Source organism: Oncorhynchus clarkii, chromosome 18 (genome assembly GCF_045791955.1).
Source record: "Oncorhynchus clarkii lewisi isolate Uvic-CL-2024 chromosome 18, UVic_Ocla_1.0, whole genome shotgun sequence".
Taxonomy (NCBI): Eukaryota; Metazoa; Chordata; class Actinopteri; order Salmoniformes; family Salmonidae; genus Oncorhynchus; species Oncorhynchus clarkii.
The window spans coordinates 7,315,569-7,338,758 of record NC_092164.1 but is presented as its reverse complement, the minus strand read 5'-3'; the positions used below and the strand labels follow the sequence as shown (position 1 = coordinate 7,338,758).

The 23,190-nt window shown below is 44.7% G+C and overlaps 2 protein-coding genes across 2 annotated transcripts in view; both read left to right on the top strand.

Moving 5' to 3' along the window:
- Positions 1 to 23,190, top strand: part of LOC139372956 (general transcription factor II-I repeat domain-containing protein 2-like) — a 979,173-nt gene that overhangs the window by 560,800 nt on the left and 395,183 nt on the right. The window lies entirely within an intron of this gene.
- LOC139372428 (protein boule-like) lies at positions 18,228 to 22,534 on the top strand. The gene is made up of 11 exons (XM_071112141.1): positions 18,228 to 18,245; positions 19,135 to 19,287; positions 19,414 to 19,505; positions 19,651 to 19,705; positions 20,150 to 20,225; positions 20,726 to 20,886; positions 21,189 to 21,272; positions 21,590 to 21,637; positions 21,751 to 21,879; positions 22,134 to 22,244; positions 22,373 to 22,534. Exons 1-11 carry the CDS (start codon positions 18,228 to 18,230, stop codon positions 22,532 to 22,534), a joined length of 1,089 nt encoding a protein of 362 aa, XP_070968242.1.

The following is a 23,190-nucleotide window of genomic DNA, read 5'->3' as shown; positions in this document are numbered from 1 at the left end:
CAGACAGACAGACAGACAGGTCGTTAAACTGGTCTTTAGAGAAACCAGTAAATTAACTGATAGAAAGTGGTCATGTGATTCTGCAGAGGTGAAGGGTGAAGACGTATGTTTAGTGAGTTGACGTTGAGCTGACGGTGTCAGAAGACACTTTATATTGTCACTGCTTCATCTGAGTAGATTAGAACAGGAATGTATGAGGGGCCACAGTAGTAAAACACATCAAATAGGCCCTCCCAGTGGCATCAACATGTTGCTGGGGGTTTAACCATCTATACTTAAAGCTACAATCTGCAGCTTGTGTTTCAGCCAACAGCTGCTTCCCTGCCACTACTGAGATGAGGAACCGGGCTGGGACAATTCATAGAAGTAGCTAGATAAGGGGTGTCAAATTCATTTTGCCCCGCGGGCCGCATTCAGTCTTCACCGAAGTCTGTAGGGCCTCACTTTAAATAGATTCAATTATTAACGGATTATATTTCCTCACCGTCAAAATGTATTAAAAAACGGTCCTTTATACATTATACATCCCTCCCTGACTTTCCTTCTTTCGTTTGGATGACTGTTAAAAAGAGGGAGGTACTGACAGGCCATGAGTTTGTCAGTGTTCAGGAAGGAGACCTACTTCCATAATGACAAGCATCTAGTGGAGTCACAAACCACACTGTCCTGTACAGATCAATGGTGTTTAGTAGAAAGAAGACATGACTCCGTCAACTGTTCATCATGTGATCACATAAAGAGGAGCTGCAAACATCAAGGCACCACAGATGCCACTTTCCCAGGATCACGTCAGCAACGAGTCCTTGGATGAAGAGGACGGCTATTTCACTTCCATGTGATTTTTATGTGATGTAAACTAGTACAAAGGATAGTAATAGACTCTGAGCAGTAAACCTTATGTGGTTTTATTATGGTTTATTGGTAATCAAAAGTGAACAAATCTTTTTTGTCACCCTGCTTGTAAATAGTGAGGTCTTTTCATGTTAGTAAAAGAGAGTTGTTGTTGGTGGGGACAGAAATGGTTGTGTTCTCTCTTAATGAGCCAACCGACCACTATGCTACTGGACGCTGCTTCAACAGGAAACTCTGCTTCCACCCCCCTCCCAAACTTCTGACCTAGCCTCTTAGCTGACATGCCCCCTATTTGACACATAGTGCCAGATGGGCGGGGCTTACACTTTTGGGACTACTCCATTGGCCCCAGTGTGCTAAATTATTTGAAAGAAAAACAAGTAGGCCTACTATTTTGAACCAGGGACTGCTATGCACTTAACACTGTCGGCAGTCTCTACACAGTCCTTTAGAGGTTGGTATGTTGGTACACTGGCCGGCAGACTGATGGTCTGAGCAGGGGGCAGTACTGGCAGGCAGACTGACGGTCTGAGCAGGGGGCAGTACTGGCAGGCAGACTGACGGTCTGAGCAGGGGGGCAGTACTGGCAGGCAGACTGACGGTCTGAGCAGGGGGCAGTACTGGCAGGCAGACTGACGGTCTGAGCAGGGGGCAGTACTGGCAGGCAGACTGACGGTCTGAGCAGGGGGCAGTACTGGCAGGCAGACTGACGGTCTGAGCAGGGGGCAGTACTGGCCGGCAGACTGACGGTCTGAGCTGGTGGCAGTACTGGCCGGCAGACTGACAGTCTGAGCAGGGGGCAGTACTGGCCGGCAGACTGACAGTCTGAGCAGGGGGCAGTACTAGCAGGCAGACTGATGGTCTGAGCAGGGGGCAGTACTGGCAGGGAGGCTGATGGTCTGAGCAGGGGGCAGTGCTGGCAAGGAGACTGATGGTCTGAGCAGGGGGCAGTAGACAGACTGACAGTCTGAGCAGAGGGCAGTACTGGCAGGGAGACTGACGGTCTGAGCAGGGGGCAGTGCTGGCAAGGAGGCTGATTGTCTGAGCAGGGGGCAGTAGACAGACTGACAGTCTGAGCAGAGGGCAGTACTGGCAAGGAGACTGACGGTCTGAGCAGGGGGCAGTGCTGGCAGGGAGACTGATGGTCTGAGCAGGGGGCAGTAGGCAGACTGACAGTCCGAGCAGAGGACAGTACTGGCAGACCTGTTGACAGAATCATTAAAGCACTCCTCAGGCCTGCTTCCTGAGACATATTGGTGTATGAACAACACTTCTCCCTTCTCTCCACACTCTCTCCTCCCTCTCTCCACACTCTTTCCTCCCTCTCTCCTTCCTCTCCACACTCTCTCCTTCCTCTCCTCCCTCTCTCCTTCCTCTCCACACTCTCACCTCCCTCTCGCCTTCCTCTCCTCCCTCTCTCCCTCTCTCTTTCATCTCCACACTCTCTCCTCCCTCTGCTCCCTCTCTCCTTCCTCTCCACACTCTTTCCTCCCTCTACTCCCTCTCTCCTTCATTTCCACACTCTCTCCTCCCTCTCTCCTCCCTCTCTCCTTCCTCTCCACACTCTCTCCTTCCTCTCCTCCCTCTCTCCTTCCTCTCCACACTCTCTCCTCCCTCTCCTCCCTCTCTCCTTCCTCTCCACACTCTCTCCTCCCTCTCCTCTCTCTCCCCCCTCTCCTCCCTCTCTCCTTCCTCTCCCCCCTCTCCTCCCTCTCTTCCCTCTCTCCTTCCTCTCCACACTCTCTCCTCCCTCTCCTCCCTCTCTCCTTCTTCTCCACACTCTCTCCTCCCTCTCCACACTCTCTCCTCCCTCTCTCCTTCCTCTCCACACTATCTCCTCCCTTTCCTCCCTCTCCTTCCTCTCCACACTCTCTCCTCCCTCTCCTTCCACTCCACACTCTCTCCTCCCTCTCCTCCCTCTCTCCTTCCTCTCCACACTATCTCCTCCCTTTCTCCTTCCTCTCCACACTCTCTCCTCCCTCTCCTCCCTCTCTCCTTCCTCTCCACACTCTCTCCTCCCTCTCCTCCCTCTCTCCTTCCTCTCCACACTCTCTCCTCCCTTTCTCCTTCCTCTCCACACTCTCTCCTCCCTCTCCTCCCTCTCTCCTTCCTCTCCACACTCTCTCCTCCCTCTCCTTCCTCTCCACACTCTCTCCTCCCTCTCCTCCCTTTCTCCTTCCTCTCCACACTCTCTCCTCCCTCTCCTCCCTCTCTCCTTCCTCTCCACACTCTCTCCTCCCTCTCCACACTCTCTCCTCCCTCTCTCCTTCCTCTCCACACTCTCTCCTCCCTTTCCTCCCTCTCCACACTCTCTCCTCCCTCTCCTCCCTCTCTCCTTCCTCTCCACACTCTCTCCTCCCTCTCTCCTTCCTCTCCACACTCTCTTATCCCTCTCTTCCCTCTCTCCTTCCTCTCCACACTCTCTTATCCCTCTCTTCCCTCTCTCCTTCCTCTCCACACTCTCTTATCCCTCTCTTCCCTCTCTCCTCTCTCTCTCCTCCCTCTCTGTATCCATATCCATATACCAAACCTCACACGTTCAGTTAGTATGGTGTAGATTGTAGAAGGATGACACATTCAGTTAGTATGGTGTAGATTGTAGAAGGATGACACATTCAGTTAGTATGGTGTAGATTGTAGAAGGATGACACATTCAGTTAGTATGGTGTAGATTGTAGAAGGATGACACATTCAGTTAGTATGGTGTAGATTGTAGAAGGATGACACATTCAGTTACTATGGTGTAGATTGTAGAAGGATGACACATTCAGTTAGTAGTAGATTGTTAGGTGTAGATTGTAGAAGGGTACAGAAGTGTTCACTCACAGTGAGTATGTAGTTCTGGTTGAGGAGGATCCAGTGCATGAAGCCTGTAGGGGGCCGCTGGCTCTGTCCTTATCCAGACTCTACTGCTCCCTGTTGGGGGACTATAGAATGGCTACTCGTTAGTGACAGTGAATACTTTAGTGACAGTTAGTGACAGTGAATACTTGAGTGACAGTTAGTGACAGTTGAATACTTTAGTGACAGTTAGTGACAGTGAATACTTTAGTGACAGTTAGTGACAGTTGAATACTTTAGTGACAGTTAGTGACAGTGAATACTTTAGTGACAGCTAGTGACAGTTGAATACTTTAGTGACAGTTAGTGACAGTTGAATACTTTAGTGACAGCTAGTGACAGTTGAATACTTTAGTGACAGTTAGTGACAGTGAATAATTTAGTGACAGTTAGTGACAGTTGAATATTTTAGTGACAGTTAGTGACAGTGAATACTTTAGTGACAGTTAGTGACAGTTGAATACTTTAGTGACAGTTAGTGACAGTGAATACTTTAGTGACAATGACAGTGAATACTTTAGTGACAGTTAGTGACAGTTGAATACTTTAGTGACAGTTAGTGACAGTTGAATACTTTAGTGACAGTTAGTGACAGTTGAATACTTTAGTGACAGTTAGTGACAGTGAATACTTTAGTGACAGTTAGTGACAGTTGAATACTTTAGTGACAGTTAGTGACAGTTGAATACTTTAGTGACAGTTAGTGACAGTTGAATACTTTAGTGACAGTTAGTGACAGTTGAATACTCCTGACCAGGGTTTAAATACTAATTGAACATTAAAGTGAAACTGACAATAATGGAAGACCTTGGCCTGTATTCACAAAGAGTCTCAGGGTAGGACGGCTGATCTAGGATCAGATGTCCTTTTAGGATCATCATTACAGAATAAGATGATATAAACAAAGGGGACCTGATCCTAGATCAGCACTGCTACTCTGAGACTCTGATATGTGAATAAGGTCCATTGAATGTATCTGCAGAGTACACAGAGGTCACTAGATTAACTAGGCGTACTATTCACATTGATTTTGTTAAACACACAGTTCTCTGTAAGGATATGTTTGACACGGGAATATGTTTAAAGGGAGAAACCTTCAACTGAAATGTCTCTTCCATATTTAACCCAACCCCTCTGAATCAGAGAGGTGCAGGGGGCTGCCTTAATCAACATCCACAGTGCCCAGGGAACAGTGGGTTAACTGCCTTGTTCAGGGGAAGAACAACTGATTTTTACCTTGTCAGCTCAGGGATTTGATCCAGCAACCTTTCAGTTACTGGCCCAATGCTCTAACCACTAGGCTACCTGTCATTTAGCCATTATGCTGTTGAATATCTCTACTCTGTGAATATCTCTACTATGTGAATATCTCTATGTGAATATCTCTACTCTGTGAATATCTCTACTATGTGAATATCTCTACTCTGTGAATATCTCTACTATGTGAATATCTCTACTGTGAATATCTCTACTCTGTGAATATCTCTACTATGTGAATATCTCTAGTCTGTGAATATCTCTACTCTGTGAATATCTCTACTATGTGAATATCTCTACTCTGTGAATATCTCTACTCTGTGAATATCTCTACTATGTGAATATCTCTACTCTGTGAATATCTCTACTCTGTGAATATCTCTACTCTGTGAATATCTCTACTCTGTGAATATCTCTACTCTGTGAATATCTCTACTCTGTGAATATCTCTACTCTCTCTTTGTGGTTTGGAGTATAAACATTAAGTATACAAACTATTTCCTTATGAATCTGGCATCCATTGGTTTAAGATAAGACATTTCTTCATAGGTCTTAAGAGAGTTTTGTTGTATAGACTCACAGGGAGAACTACTCCCCCTGTACCAGCCATGACATTTATAACAGGAATGTCTGATGCTGCATTACAACACATTAGAAACAGGGTGGTTTGAGCCCTGAATGCTGATTGGCTGACAGCCGTGGTAAATAACACGTATACCACAGGTATGACAAAACATGTATTTTTGCTGCTCTAATTACGTTCGTAACCAGTTTATAACAGCAATGAGGCACCTCTGGGGTTTATGGTATATGGTAAATATACCATGGCTAAGGGCTGTGTCCAGGCACGTGTTGCGTCTTGCCTAAGAACAGCCCTTAGCTGTGGTTTATTGGCCATATACCCCCCCCCCCCCCCTCCACCCCCCTCATGCCTTATTGCTTAATTATAGGACACACACACACAAACACACACACAAACACAGTCATGCTCACACACAGTCACACACACACAAACACAATCACGCAAACACAGTCACGCACACACACACAAACACAGTCACGCCCACACACAAACATATGTTCACGCACACACATACTGTCGCGCTAACACACAGCGAAAACTCATCCAGGTAGCCTAGCAGTTAAGAACGTTGGGACAGTAACGGAAAGGTCGCTGGTTCAAATTCCCGAGCCGACTAGGTGAAAAATCTGTAGATGTGCCCTTGAGCAAGGCACTTTTACCTAATTGCTGGTGTAAGTACCTCTGGATCAGAGAGTCGGCTAAATGACTAACACGTAACTGTAGGTCATCAAAGAGAGTAGGAGACCTGGTATGATAAAAGAATGGAACGATTGTGGGAAGTAGATGGAATGAGTGGTAGAGAGGATAAGAAGGACACGTGTTCTTTATTTCCTCTGTAAACAGAGTGGAAGGCAGACACAATCAATGAGGAACTCCTCCTTGTAAATATGGTCCTCTGATAACCTAAACATTGTGGAAGCTTGAGGTTCTCCACACATATCAGAGGTGGTTAGTCTCAACGGGAGAAGAGGGCTGGGCAGATCTACCAATAAAGACCTGTGATTATAACATAAACACACCGGGACAGGACTAGGGAGGTCTGAAGGACTATCGTTACCTGAGCTTCCACAGACACAACAGCCTGTGTGTGTGTGTGTGTGTGCGCGTCTGCGTGTGTGTGTGTGCGCGTCTGTGTGTGTGTGTGTGTGTGTGTGTGTGTGTGTGTGTGTGTGTGTGTGTGTGTGTGTGTGTGTGTGTGTGTATGTGTGTGTGTATGTGTGTGTGTGTGTGTGTGTGTGTGTGTGTGTGTGTGTGTGTGTGTGTGTGTGTGTGTGTGTGTGTGTGTGTGTGTGTGTGTGTAAGGAGGGTATGCATTTTTGCAGAATGTGTTTGCCTCTGACCGTATTCTTTGAGTAAGCAGGAAAACAGGTCGCGGTAAAGGATGCCTGTAAAATACACTTAACCTTCTTTAACTTTCTAGACCAACCATCAACACTACACATTCAGCCAACAAACAATACAGGCCTATTTTTGTTTCAACTATCTTTGGCTCTAACATTCAAAAACAACCCACTGTGCCATGGAGAAAAATAACCACATGAGGACCAGAACCACACGCAAGGCCAGTAGTGGTCAATGTGCTCAACCACGCCTCTGCAAATGTTTGTCTAAACCATTCATTTCTGGTATTGTACTTTGTGAAGGAGCATATTTATTTTCCAAAGGAATGCCCCTGTTTAAAAATAGCTCAAAGTGAAAGGAAGGGGAATCAGAGATTTGTAAAGTAATGACATAGTTGAGCCAAACCACTGTTTTATGGTAACTGCATGAAACATAGAATGTATGACTTTTTTTTGACCTTGTCAAAAGGCTAACCTACGTGGCAATGCAGAGAGGACAGTGTTCGTTGTGATTTAGCAAGAACAGCATTTGTCAATCTGAGGACATCCTCTGAGGACCATTCAATCCATGCAGTGTACCATCCCCACTCTGTCAATCAAAACCTCATTTTCTTCCACTCCATAAAAACACTTCATCAGGTGAAGAGTCAACATTTGGACAAACAGCACTCTCAAGATTGGCCAATCACAGGTAGCGCATAGGGAACCTGTCTGACGTCTTCAGCTTTAAAGAGTTCCACAATGATCTGCCTCACTCCTATCCTTTTCCGTAAAAGTGTATGTCTCTGTATGTATCAACTATCTTCCTTTCAGTGCCTGTGTTTAAGGCTTATCTTCATCTTCGTCTTTTGTCTGGCCTATCAGGAGGCTCGGTGGCACTGGGTTTGATAGGGAGGAAATGGATCTAAAGCCTCACGGGGTGAAAAGAAGGACAGTGTTCAGAAACACAGACTGTGTGTGTGTGTGTGTGTGTGTGTGTGTGTGTGTGTGTGTGTGTGTGTGTGTGTGTGTGTGTGTGTGTGTGTGTGTGTGTGTGTGTGTGTGTGTGTGTGTGTGTGTGTGTGTGTGTGTGTGTGTGTGTGTGTGTGTGCGAGACAGAGAGAGAGAGACAGAGAGAGAGAGAGAGAGAGAGATGTGGTTGCCGATAATGTATTTTTTTTTATACCAAGCATATAGGTCTATAAGCCTTACACATATGCAAAGTAACTAGCGCAAACTACATGTGTGACCATTCATCCAAAACGTGCACCTCTTCAGTACACTGCAATGGGGACAAAACAGAGCCCAAACAAACAAACCCCTACACAAGTCTGGCATCTGGGTAGCAACAACAACCAGGTTTCCACGTAATCCAGGCGCCCAGCTCAGTGACAGAAATGAATTGCTGTTTGTATTTGCGCCTTGGTTGGATTGATTTGCTGGGTACCCCGTCTCACAGACCAGACACCCACCATGACCTGCCACTGGAGACCGGCCAGAGACACTGGGATTGGCCTGACTGACTGACTCCTTGGGGACACCCCACACCCCCAGTAATTTGGGGCAGGGCGCCTGGTCTTGTCTTTGGGAGCATGGTCCATTCTCCTTGCTTGGCCCCCTCTTACTTACAGGAGCATTAGTCAAGACCTGGTCTTTGTTGTAAACAACCAGCTGAATGAGTAAGCTACACTTACAGAACACTGGATCTACCTAGTACTGTACCTAGTACAGCTGATCTACCTAGTACTGTAGGATATACCCTGATCTACCTAGTACTGTAGGATATACCCTGATCTACCTAGTACTGTAGGATATACCCTGATCTACCTAGTACTGTAGGATATACCCTGATCTACCTAGTACTGTAGGATATACCCTGATCTACCTAGTACTGTAGGATATACCCTGATCTACCTAGTACTGTAGGATATACCCTGATCTACCTAGTACTGTAGGATATACCCTGATCTACCTAGTACTGTAGGATATACCCCGATCTACCTAGTACTGTAGGATATACCCTGATCTACCTAGTACTGTAGGATATACCCCGATCTACCTAGTACTGTAGGATATACCCTGATCTACCTAGTACTGTAGGATATACCCTGATCTACCTAGTACTGTAGGATATACCCTGATCTACCTAGTACTGTAGGATATACCCTGATCTACCTAGTACTGTAGGATATACCCCGATCTACCTAGTACTGTAGGATATACCCTGATCTACCTAGTACTGTAGGATATACCCTGATCTACCTAGTACTGTAGGATATACCCCGATCTACCTAGTACTGTAGGATATACCCTGATCTACCTAGTACTGTAGGATATACCCCGATCTACCTAGTACTGTAGGATATACCCTGATCTACCTAGTACTGTAGGATATACCCTGATCTACCTAGTACTGTAGGATATACCCTGATCTACCTAGTACTGTAGGATATACCCTGATCTACCTAGTACTGTAGGATATACCCTGATCTACCTAGTACTGTAGGATATACCCTGATCTACCTAGTACTGTAGGATATACCCTGATCTACCTAGTACTGTAGGATATACCCTGATCTACCTAGTACTGTAGGATATACCCTGATCTACCTAGTACTGTAGGATATACCCTGATATACTTAGTACTGTAGGATATACCCTGATATACTTAGTACTGTAGGATATACCCCGATCTACCTAGTACTGTAGGATATACCCTGATCTACCTAGTACTGTAGGATATATCCCGATCTACCTAGTACTGTAGGATATACCCTGATCTACCTAGTACTGTAGGTTATACCCTGATCTACCTAGTACTGTAGGATATACCCCGATCTACCTAGTACTGTAGGATATACCCCGATCTACCTAGTACTGTAGGATATACCCTGATCTACCTAGTACTGTAGGATATACCCTGATCTACCTAGTACTGTAGGATATACCCTGATCTACCTAGTACTGTAGGATATACCCTGATCTACCTAGTACTGTAGGATATACCCTGATCTACCTAGTACTGTAGGATATACCCTGATCTACCTAGTACTGTAGGATATACCCCGATCTACCTAGTACTGTAGGATATACCCTGATCTACCTAGTACTGTAGGATATACCCCGATCTACCTAGTACTGTAGGATATACCCCGATCTACCTAGTACTGTAGGATATACCCCGATCTACCTAGTACTGTAGGATATACCCTGATCTACCTAGTACTGTAGGATATACCCTGATCTACCTAGTACTGTAGGATATACCCCGATCTACCTAGTACTGTAGGATATACCCCGATCTACCTAGTACTGTAGGATATACCCCGATCTACCTAGTACTGTAGGATATACCCCGATCTACCTAGTACTGTAGGATATACCCCGATCTACCTAGTACTGTAGGATATACCCTGATCTACCTAGTACTGTAGGATATACCCTGATCTACCTAGTACTGTAGGATATACCCTGATCTACCTAGTACTGTAGGATATACCCTGATCTACCTAGTACTGTAGGATATACCCCGATCTACCTAGTACTGTAGGATATACCCTGATCTACCTAGTACTGTAGGATATACCCTGATCTACCTAGTACTGTAGGATATACCCTGATCTACCTAGTACTGTAGGATATACCCCGATCTACCTAGTACTGTAGGATATACCCTGATCTACCTAGTACTGTAGGATATACCCTGATCTACCTAGTACTGTAGGATATACCCTGATCTACCTAGTACTGTAGGATATACCCTGATCTACCTAGTACTGTAGGATATACCCTGATCTACCTAGTACTGTAGGATATACCCCGATCTACCTAGTACTGTAGGATATACCCTGATCTACCTAGTACTGTAGGATATACCCTGATCTACCTAGTACTGTAGGATATACCCTGATCTACCTAGTACTGTAGGATATACCCTGATCTACCTAGTACTGTAGGATATACCCTGATCTACCTAGTACTGTAGGATATACCCTGATCTACCTAGTACTGTAGGATATACCCTGATCTACCTAGTACTGTAGGATATACCCCGATCTACCTAGTACTGTAGGATATACCCTGATCTACCTAGTACTGTAGGATATACCCCGATCTACCTAGTACTGTAGGATATACCCTGATCTACCTAGTACTGTAGGATATACCCTGATCTACCTAGTACTGTAGGATATACCCTGATCTACCTAGTACTGTAGGATATACCCTGATCTACCTAGTACTGTAGGATATACCCCGATCTACCTAGTACTGTAGGATATACCCTGATCTACCTAGTACTGTAGGATATACCCTGATCTACCTAGTACTGTAGGATATACCCTGATCTACCTAGTACTGTAGGATATACCCCGATCTACCTAGTACTGTAGGATATACCCCGATCTACCTAGTACTGTAGGATATACCCTGATCTACCTAGTACTGTAGGATATACCCTGATCTACCTAGTACTGTAGGATATACCCTGATCTACCTAGTACTGTAGGATATACCCCGATCTACCTAGTACTGTAGGATATACCCCGATCTACCTAGTACTGTAGGATATACCCCGATCTACCTAGTACTGTAGGATATACCCTGATCTACCTAGTACTGTAGGATATACCCTGATCTACCTAGTACTGTAGGATATACCCCGATCTACCTAGTACTGTAGGATATACCCTGATCTACCTAGTACTGTAGGATATACCCCGATCTACCTAGTACTGTAGGATATACCCCGATCTACCTAGTACTGTAGGATATACCCCGATCTACCTAGTACTGTAGGATATACCCTGATCTACCTAGTACTGTAGGATATACCCTGATCTACCTAGTACTGTAGGATATACCCTGATCTACCTAGTACTGTAGGATATACCCTGATATACTTAGTACTGTAGGATATACCCCGATCTACCTAGTACTGTAGGATATACCCTGATCTACCTAGTACTGTAGGATATACCCCGATCTACCTAGTACTGTAGGATATACCCCGATCTACCTAGTACTGTAGGATATACCCCGATCTACCTAGTACTGTAGGATATACCCCGATCTACCTAGTACTGTAGGATATACCCTGATCTACCTAGTACTGTAGGATATACCCCGATCTACCTAGTACTGTAGGATATACCCCGATCTACCTAGTACTGTAGGATATACCCTGATATACCTAGTACTGTAGGATATACCCCGATCTACCTAGTACTGTAGGATATACCCCGATCTACCTAGTACTGTAGGATATACCCTGATCTACCTAGTACTGTAGGATATACCCCGATCTACCTAGTACTGTAGGATATACCCCGATCTACCTAGTACTGTAGGATATACCCTGATCTACCTAGTACTGTAGGATATACCCTGATCTACCTAGTACTGTAGGATATACCCCGATCTACCTAGTACTGTAGGATATACCCCGATCTACCTAGTACTGTAGGATATACCCCGATCTACCTAGTACTGTAGGATATACCCTGATCTACCTAGTACTGTAGGATATACCCCGATCTACCTAGTACTGTAGGATATACCCCGATCTACCTAGTACTGTAGGATATACCCTGATCTACCTAGTACTGTAGGATATACCCCGATCTACCTAGTACTGTAGGATATACCCCGATCTACCTAGTACTGTAGGATATACCCCGATCTACCTAGTACTGTAGGATATACCCCGATCTACCTAGTACTGTAGGATATACCCTAATCTACCTAGTACTGTAGGTTATACCCTGATATACCTAGTACTGTAGGTTATACCCTGAAAGTGGGGTGGCAGGGTAGCCTAGTGGTTAGAGTGTTGGACTAGTAACTGGAAGGTTGCAAGTTCAAACCCCCGAGCTGACAAGGTACAAATCTGTCGTTCTGCCCCTGAACAGGCAGTCAACCCACTGTTCCTAGGCCGTCATTGAAAATAAGAATTTGTTCTTAACTGACTTGCCTAGTTAAATAAAGGTAAAATAAATAAATAAATAAAATACCTAGCTATACCCTTTCCCTTGGGTGTGACAGTAACAGTGGCAGGAGGGTTGTCATGTCATGTTGCATCATATCAGATTTCAGGCAGCTTTGGGGTAGAGACAGCCTGCCAGAGTGAGGGGATAGGCAGATATATAGGATACAGACAGAGAATAACAAACATGCCAAAATACTGGGAGTTCTACTGTAGAAGCTAAAGTTCCGCATATAACTGAATACTAACTGTGTAAAAACATACCCTCAGCCATGCATGTATGGATACAGGTAGTTTTCCACAGTAGATCAAAATAATGGGCCCCTTTATATTCCGTTTCTGTTTAAAGCAAGAGATGTTCTCAGAGAAGCCTTCTGTCTAAAACCGTCTTTGTGGGATGTAAATGGGAGGGGTGCTAGATTGCTGTAATTATCAAGCAAAGCCATGTTCATTTAGCACAGTAAGACTTTGTTGGCAAATTTAAAGCGCCAATTAACTTCCAGTGGCTGTGGACAACAAGTGACTTCAGCCCCAGTTGAGAGGTCCATATTGCAGAGTGGGGAGGGCAGACAATGGGGGGATGGGGGGTTGAAATAATGAAGAAGGAACAAGGAAGCTGGGGCTAATTTTATGAGGCTTTCAGTGAACAGTAGGGAGCTGGTAAGTGCTGTATGACCAAGAGTGTTGATGTATGGAGGGACAAGACAAGTATGTGTGAGAGAGAGAGAGAGAGAGAGAGAGAGAGAGAGAGAGAGAGAGAGAGAGAGAGACAGAGAGAGACAGAGAGAGAGAGAGAGAGAGAGAGAGAGAGAGAGAGAGAGGTCTTTTAAAATCTAAATTGTACAGAGGAAGGATGTAAATGGAATGACGTTTGAACCCAACCAGCTCATCCTTAGGCAATGTCTTCTTTGTCCTCAGCTCTAGCTCATAGGCCTAGTTCAGTATAAAACACAAATTTGCCAGTTTAAGGTCACTGTAAAGTACTGACAAGGCATAGGTGACAGACAATTCAATCCAGGAAAAAAGCAGAGACATAAAAACGGAAATTTGTCCAACCAGCATATGCGTAACAATAAAAGCCCACACAGGAGGGGAAGGTTTGGACGTGAACACTTTTCAGTATGCCGCCCCCCTCGGAGTGGTCGATGCATTACAGGTAATGGAGCAGGCGATTTGCTGCCTTGTGCTCTCTTGGCACAACTGATGCTGTATCCCTTTGTTGTGGTAAGAGAGGTTGGGGAAGAAAAAAAAATGCAATTTACAGACTGTCAAGACTAGAGTGATCTGACTTCTATCTGAGAGAAATTATAGCTGCACGAGGCCTATAATCAGAGACAAAGTGGCTCTTTGAGGATCAGCACAGCGTCGAGTGGCGTAGTGTGGGGCAGAGCGTCCAAATTACATGTACTAGCTTTATTAACAAAGTGCTCCGACTGCACCACCTGAATCAGCCCTGTCTTTAACGAGGCTCTTGCTACCTGCGCCGCTAATTGGCCGCCCACCCATTCTCCCCTCCACTGTCTCTCCGGCTGACACTACCTGGCCCAATTTGACTTAAGGAGAGAAACTTTTAGTTTAGTTTGTTGATTCAACCATTTAAAAAAAACAAGCACACATATAACTTGAAAATACACATATAACTAGAAAATCCTCAGCATTACTCCTGAACCTGTATAAGCACACATTAACAACACCTGATCTGGTGCTGTGATTATGTGCACCCCTAACACGAGGAAAGTAATCAGTTAGATATCTGGGCGCAGAACCAGAAATACTCCTGTACATCAAACATAGCTCAATGGGACTCAGGGAGAGGCACTACAACGTCTAGGGTGGTGACTTGCTGTTATAAGTTCAGCAGGTCGGTGTTCTGTTGTTGTCACAGCTTGTTAATAGTCTAAAATACTGAAGAAGGTGCAGGGGAACTTGAAGAGTGGAACCTTTTTCTCACTCTAAAGCCCACACCTGAGTTAAAAGAGGCTACATGTCAAACCTGACTGAGTTAAACAGAGGCTACATGTCAACCCTGACTGAGTTAAACAGAGGCTACATGGCTACATGTCAATTCTGACTGAGTTAAACAGAGGCTACATGGCTACATGTCAATCCTGACTGAGTTAAAAGAAGCTACATGGCTACATGTCAAACCTGACTGAGTTTAAAGAGGCTACATGTCAACCCTGACTGAGTTTAAAGAGGCTACATGTCAAACCTGACTGAGTTTAAAGAGGCTACATGTCTACATGTCAAACCTGACTGAGTTTAAAGAGGCTACATGTCAAACCTGACTGAGTTTAAAGAGGCTACATGGCTACATGTCAAACCTCACTGAGTTTAAAGAGGCTACATGTCAACCCTGACTGAGTTTAAAGAGGCTACATGGCTACATGTCAACCCTGACAGAGTTTAAAGAGGCTACAGATCTACATGTCAACCCTGACTGAGTTTAAAGAGGCTACATATCTACATGTCAACCCTGACTGAGTTTAAAGAGGCTACATGGCTACATGTCAACCCTGACTGAGTTTAAAGAGGCTACATGGCTACATGTCAACCCTGACTGAGTTAAAAGGGGTCTACATGGCTGACTGTAACCTGGCTGTACCCCTGCACATCGACCCAGTACTGGTACCCCGTGTATGTAGCCAAGTTATTGGTACTCATTGTGTATTTATTCCTTGCGTTATTATTTTTCTATTATTTTTCTCTATGCATTGTTCGGAACGGCCCGTAAGTTCAATATTGTATTATTAGTCTACACCTGTTGTTTACAAAGCATGTGCCAAATACAACTTGATTTGATGGAGACTCCTTTCCGCATGCAGCCCTGTCAGGCGGAGGAGGCCATGTTTTTGCCCTAGTACTACACGCCTGATTCCACTAATCAACTCATCATTAAACCTTTAAATCAGGTGTGTAAGGCTCGGGAAATACTGCCCCAGATGTACATCTGCATTAGAAGCTGAGTCTGTCAGGTACTTTGTCCCCCTGCCTAGGAGTCAGACAGACACATCCTATAGGCCTAACCCTCCCAGCGATAGGCCTGAACCTATCCTGGTGGTGGATAAAGCTGTTATGAGTCATATTGCCTGATAGAACACAGTTATCAAATGAAAAGTTCTCTAAACATCTCATTACATACTAGACCTACAACATGCTTTACCATTCTCTGGATTAGAAATGTCAAGCAAACCCAGTTCATGACATGTTGTAGTAGACAGGCAGGCTATGTTTTGGCCTAACCAGCACAAATTCAGAGGGAAACATTGCCCTCTTGTGACTTGAATATTGCATAAATATTTATTCAGGCCTATATTATTCTGGAGACATATAGCCAGTATATTGCACACTGGCCATAAGACTGACAAAACCAGGAAGGATATACACTGAGTATTACCAAACATTACGAACACCTTCCTAAAATTGAGTTTGCACTCAGAACAGCCCCAATTTGTCAGGGCATGGACCAGGTGTCAGGGCAAGGTGTCAAAAGCGTTCTGCTGGCCCATGTTGACTCCAATGCTTCCCAGAGTTGTGTCACATTGGCTGGTGGACCATTCTTGATACAGACAGGAAACTGTTGAGCGTCAAAAACCCAGCAGCATTGCAGTTCTTGACACAAACCGGTGCGCCTGGCACCTACTACTATAGTCTGTTCAAGGGCACTTAAATCTTTTGTCTTGCCCATTCATACTCTGAATGGCACACATACACAATCCATGTCTTAATTGTCTCAAGGCTTAAAAATCTTTCTTTAACCTGTCTCCTCCCCTTCATCTAAACTGATTGAAGTGGATTAAACAAGTGACATCAATAAGGGATCATAGCTTTCACCAGGATTCACCTGGTCAGCCTGTGTCATGGAAACAGCAGGTGTTCCTAATGTTTTGCATACTCCGTGTCTAGCCAAGACAGAGTGTATATACTAGAACGCTTTCATTGGTCTGGGCTAGAGAAGGATAAAGAAAAAGGAGGGACTGCAATAAGCAAAGCAACCCCGAGTGAGAGATATGGGGCAGGAGAGGGTGGATGGCGGTGCTCATGGCCCACAGTTGGCGGTTATACGATACCGTCCTGGTAAGTGCAGCACAGACATTGCAAGCCTGGCGACAGAGTTCTCACAGTGTCTCTTTCTTTCATGGCACTAAACCCTGTCTCTCCCAGGACCGTGGAGAAATGCACGGTTCACCCTCCAGCCTCCCTGGACCTCAATGCTCCCAGGTAGGTAAGCCGAGCACCAGCAGCGTGAACAGGTGTGACATTCTGATAGGCCAGGGAACACGACAAAACAAGGCATGACAATGGTCGTGTTCCTCTGCTCTGACGTAGCTGACACATGCCAGATTTTATAACGCCCGGATAGGTATTTTATGTATCAACTAACCACATCTTGTGTTTTAGCATTTTGGTGCAAAACTACACAGTTGATGACAGGGAAGGCAACCATTGGTTTATGCATGCAGCGTTTGAGCAGGGGAAAGCAACCAATAATAGCACCTGTACGCTTGTACCTTACTGCACAACACCTGCAACATATTAGGCACTAATAGCAATATTGGATGCTTGCACACAAAATCAATTCAATGCTTTCAATAGGCCTATGTAATGTAACGACCTAGCAAAAGAATGCTGGTTGCCAGTCTGTTTAGCTAACATTCCAGTCCTTGTACTCCAAGTCATGTGAATATGAAGTACAAGGAGTTGAACATGAGCTTTAAAAAAAAATGGCAACCAGGCAAGACAGAACCCGGTTGGTACAGAACCCGGTACCAACCATACAGACTCGGGCCATAGTTTTCTTTGTAGAATATTTGTGCCAAAATGTTAATAATACAATAATTGCCATGTTCATTCATGCACACTTATTGTAAATTAATGTAGGAATGAACTGAAATTGTTCAATAAAAACGGTTTTCATAAAAAGGCTTTTCTCCCGCCATCAACGCGGTCATCGGGGACTGGGAAAGTGCCATCTGGACAAGTTGAGGGCGGCAGAGCCTGGAAGAGCGGGAAATAAAACCCCATTAAACTAGCTAGCTAACCTGCGACTGCTCTAAAGTTTCCTACCTTTGGCACATGGAAACAAACTAACAATAGTCTATAGATACATTTTTCTCTGGTTAAATACAACTATAAAAATAGAAATGTAACCCATGTAGCCCACCTATGAATATGAGTGGTTTAGGACGAGCTCAATCTGGTAAGCGCCAGATATTTTCCCTTCGTTCATACTGCAGATAGACTGGTGTTGATGACTCTGATACAGGCTCGGCTGTCCCTGGCTGTGTGCACCTCCCTTGCAAGGTGTTTTAACTTGAGCTGCCATTGTCTTGCTGAATTATTTGTTTCCACTTTACTTGTTCACGACATCTAGTTAAGCACGGTGTCTACGATGGAGAACGAAATAACCGTAAGTTACCTTTCACCAGCGTACTAACTTTACGTGCCGTCTTGCTAGCTAGCTAAGATGAATATGTTGTAAAAAAAAATATATATATATATATATAGATCAATCACCATATATATATATATATATGTGTTTAGCGAAGTAGCTAAACAGATAAGTGTTGCGTTTGATTGTGTCGGTATATTAAATTGTGATTCATGTAACAATGTGGGTTGCCAATACTACAATTATATAAATTAATGTCATATAACCAGCAAGTTAAAATGTCACTCTTGAATGCTAACGATATTGTCTAGCTATCGCTAATGTTAGCTTCCAGTGCATAAAGTTAGCAAGGTCTTTAGTGTAGATAGCTAGCTGGATAAGTTATGTTAACTAGTGTTATTTATGTTCAGTTATATGTCGCTTGATATAGATAATGTATTCCAAACCAGATTAAGTTATGGTGTAACTCGTTTATTGGTAAATGGTGATTGATCTTGCATGTTTCTCCTGATCGAAAATGTGTTGGCTGACTCTTGTTAGCTTTTAGCTAGCTAAGTTCTCTCTCCTAAACCTTAGCCTAGCATTGTGCAGTTTCTCATGCATTTCAGTGAGCCATATTATAGGCTTTAAAAAGCAAAAGGTCACTCAGGGTTGGCTAGTTATTCCCAGCTCTAGACAAAACAAAAGTGCATCTACAAAGACAACCTCTTTTCAAGGCGCCGTTGTCCCCAAGAATACAGTTGTAGAGACAGTTTGTTTTGAAAGATCAAAGGCTTACAACATACCTTTTGTCTTAAAGATATCAAACAATATTGCTTTGTAAAATAGCTAATTTTTGCTACATTATCAGAATTTCTCAGCATTGTTGAGGATGGCCAATCCAGTGATGCTCTTGTTCTGTTTCAAGCTAATCTCAATCTGCACGCAGACCAGCACTCCCTCTCCTCCACCTGTTCCAGTGTCTCAAGACCCCAGCAACGACACCTCTCCCTCTCACCATGCCCTCCGCTTTGGCACCGTCATCCCTAACCGCATCTTTGTGGGAGGCATTGATTTCAAGGTGACTTTTGTCTCTTTCTTTACTTTCATAGGGCCTCCTGGTTTTGTGTTTGCGACCTAACTTGACCTTTTTGCTGCTGCTGCATGTTACTGGACCATGAAATGAGTGTGTTATTTCTGTGTGTAGACCAATGAGAGCGACCTGAGACGCTTCTTCTCCCAGCATGGAGCAGTGAAGGAGGTGAAGATAGTGATTGACCGTGCTGGGGTGTCAAAAGGGTGAGTTAAACTTCAGTTAAACTGTAGATGTTCTGCCCCGCAGACTGGATGACACCTGCAATGATGTTTATTAACTAAGGTATGACAATGGAAATGTAATCCAGGGACACAGTATCATTGCCTTGTGTTTGTGTCCATCCCACAGATATGGCTTTGTTACCTTTGAGACCCAGGAGGATACAGAGAGAATCCTTCATGATGTGAGTAACTAAAAGTACATTCTTTGACAAAAGGGTTCTTCGGCAGTCCCCATAGGAGAACCCTTTTTGGTTCCATGTATAATTATTTTTGGTTACATGTAGAACCCTCTATGGAAAGGGTTCCACATGGAATGCAAAACGGTTCCCCTATGAGGATAGCCGAAGAACCCTTTTAGGTGCTAGACGGCACCTTTTTTTCTAAGAGTGTAGAGCCAATATACTGTACAGATTAGAGGTCGACCTCTAGTACAGATATGGGATAGAGACGATACGATACAAACCTTAAATCTCCTTCTAGAGGACAGCAGCTCAAATACACATTAGATCTAGCCCAGTCCATCACCCATAAAGTTATGGTCATAGGTAGTAAATGTTCAGTGTAAAGTGATCTGTCTCAATCTGTACCGGATACCCCCTGTCCCTCTGCCACCACCACATCCCCAGGCTGACAGACTGTGCTTCCGGGACAAGAGGCTCAACATCGGCCAGGCCGTCCGCAAGCAACAAGTGGGAGGTCACCGTAAGTAACAGAGCACCGCGGAGCAGGGGTAGGCCACCCTGATCCTGAAGTGCTTTAACCGGCCTGGAAGACCAGGTGTGTTGAATTTAGGCAGTCACTGAACGGATCAATTAGCTCATTTGGTCAGGTGTGGTGAATTTAGGCAGTCACTGAACTGATCAATTAGCTCATTTGGTGAGGTGTGGTGCCTAGATTGAACCGAATCCTGCAGCACCTCAGGAACAGGGTTGTCTTCCCATGCTGTAGATGAGTGACAGCTGAAGCAGTAGCATTACATAGTGGTGGAAATGACTTTTTCAACACGTTTGTAATGCATCATTGAACATTTGAACTATCATACCATATAATGTCTTATCTTGATCGTGGTGGTTGGGGACTAATGTGCTCTTGCACTTGTTGGCTTTAAAATTCTGAATCATCACCTGGGATTGAGTGTCGATAACGTTTGCCTTTGTACATAACCTGGTGGTTGACTTGTGCTTCCTTCCTCCTCCACTCAGCAAACAGCTTCTCTGTGTCCAGCCATACTCCTGCCATGATACCCACCCCCTGTGGAACCATGTACCTCACCACCCCTACGGGGTACCCCTACACCTACCACAACGGAGTGGCTTACTTCCACACCCCAGAGATGAGCCCCTCCGCCCCCTACCACTGGCCCGTGAGTCCTATCCTTCACTCAGCCATGTGCTCATGCCACCTCTTCCCTGGTGGTGAATGAAATGTGCATTCTACATGAAGATTTGATTTGAACACAGCAACATGTGAGAATCATAGAGAGACTACTGATCATGTTTCATCCAGGAAACAGACACGACATCCTACAGTGTCTTAGTCATTTTATACAATTCATTGCATTTGATTAAAATCTTAAGTTATTGTACATTTGCTTTTTTTGGCGTAAATATAAATGTTCTTTCGTACGTGGCTGGTGTCCTCTGCATGTTACATGTGTCCTTGTAGTCCCGCTCAGTGCCTGGCTCTCCAGTCATGCTGACCCACCAGCCTCCACCCATCTACCAGCAGCCAGCCTACCATCACTACCAGGTCAGAGCAGACTGTCCTGGATCGTCTCACCAACACCATTACAGCTCAGCTGAACAGCCTGATCCCAGATCTGTGTGTGTTCTATAGACGATGTTGTCCATGACCATAGGAGTTGGCAAGACAGCACAAACAGATCTGGGACCAGGCTAACGTTAGTCACCAGTACAGCATCATAAGACATCCATTGTAAATACTGGTACCTCAGCCAATGACAGCCAAGTCAGCTGTTCAGATGTAATGGTATTGAGGTGTTATCCCAGGAGAAAGCTGGTGAACTCCTGGGTACTGATCTGTTTACTATACTCTGTGTCCTTCAGGCCCCTACACAGTGTCACCCTAGTCACCTGCAATGGAACGTTCCTCAGGTAAGGGAAGGAGATTGGCTTCTGTGCTCTTCACCTCTATGTTTGTGAGTGGGTTTTTATCAGAGGCAAGGTGGATCCTAAATGTCAACTAATTGTGTGTGTGTGTGTGTCAGTCTCCAGTGCCCTCCAGCCCAGTGTTGTACATGCAGCCCTCTGAGCTCCTGTACCAGCCCATGGAGCAGCCCAGCGACGGGGGCTGTGTCCAGCCTGCCATGCCCCTCATAGAGGCCCCCATCCCAGAGGTTGATAACATCCTGACCTGGGTCCTGTTCATTACGCTCAAAACTGAGAGAAAAAAAACTACCTTGGTCCAATAAGAAAGGCACATTTGTATTGACTGTTTCAAAATGTTTTGCCACAGTACGACCTACTGAACACAACCATTTTGTAGTTCCCTCGGTCAGTGTACTATTTCCCATATGCTACTTCATAGCGTTAGCATTAGGTGACAGTTGATGTATAAAACCGTACTCAGTGCTTACTTGTTCTACCATAGCAGCAGTTCATCGACCACATGGTGCAACCAGCCTACAATCACACGTTATCATACTACCCACAAAGTCCAGGGGGGATGACACCTGTGATGATACAGCAAGAACCAGGAAAGGTACCAGTTATAATACCAGTATAAACTTATTATGACATCATATGATAATGCATGCTAGAGAATCATCTCTATTGGTCTGTTGTGATGAAGGATTGTCATGTGTTGTGTCTGTTCCGTTCCCCATCTAGGAACAGAAGTTCCACACCATGAGGCGAGGTTACCCCTCCTCGCCGGTCAGCCTGAAGCCCAGGTACGGCCGCAACCCGCACTACGCCCACCTGCGCAAGGAGTACCGCCCAGAAATCACCACTGACCCCTCCCCTCCGACCGCCACCGAACCACTCAAGTAGAGTAAATCCACGTTTCCTTTCAGCCAATGAAACGCCCATCTCCTCAGGCAGAAAGACCCACTTCTCTATCTCTCTACCTGCTTGTCAATCTCTCCATGACCCTGTCTCCTCCAACCCTTCACACGCATCATATTATTCAGTCCAGACAACTATGTGCTCGCTGAATGTTCATCTGTTTAGTATAATTTAACAGAATATTGACAATATGAATCATTTTAGCTACTAAAAAGTACTGTAAGCACTATGATGTAAGTGCTCGTTCTATCACTTCCGGACTGTGAAAAGGTGCATAGATTTCTCTGGTGTTTTTTCCACAACTCAGGGAGGGAAAACTAGCTCCTGGTACTGCATTGTACTGTTGAACTGTTTCATAACTAACCTAATGCACGATTGAGCTTAAAGTTAAGCTAAACCATCTTTTGTAACAAGAATGTTCCTCCTTTGGCATTTGTGTCAAACTTTTGCCATGTAATCGTTCAGAGTATAGAAGCAAAAGGGAGCTATTTCCTGATACTGCTTTATTTTGGCCTATTGGCCAATCACACGTTTTCTTTTTCAAATTAGCTCTCAATGCAAAGCAAAAAAACGAAGATTACTGCCAATATTAGTTCTAAATAAAAGCTCTCAATCTGCCATTGGGCATGTTTTATCTCATT

What these genes read in the sequence shown, in the direction of transcription:
- LOC139372428 (XM_071112141.1), top strand. An exon ending in CAGAGAGAATCCTTCATGAT is followed by an intron (nt 19,706 to 20,149) that starts GTGAGTAACTAA and finishes CCACATCCCCAG; the next exon opens with GCTGACAGACTGTGCTTCCG. An exon ending in CAGCCTACCATCACTACCAG is followed by an intron (nt 21,273 to 21,589) that starts GTCAGAGCAGAC and finishes TGTGTCCTTCAG; the next exon opens with GCCCCTACACAGTGTCACCC.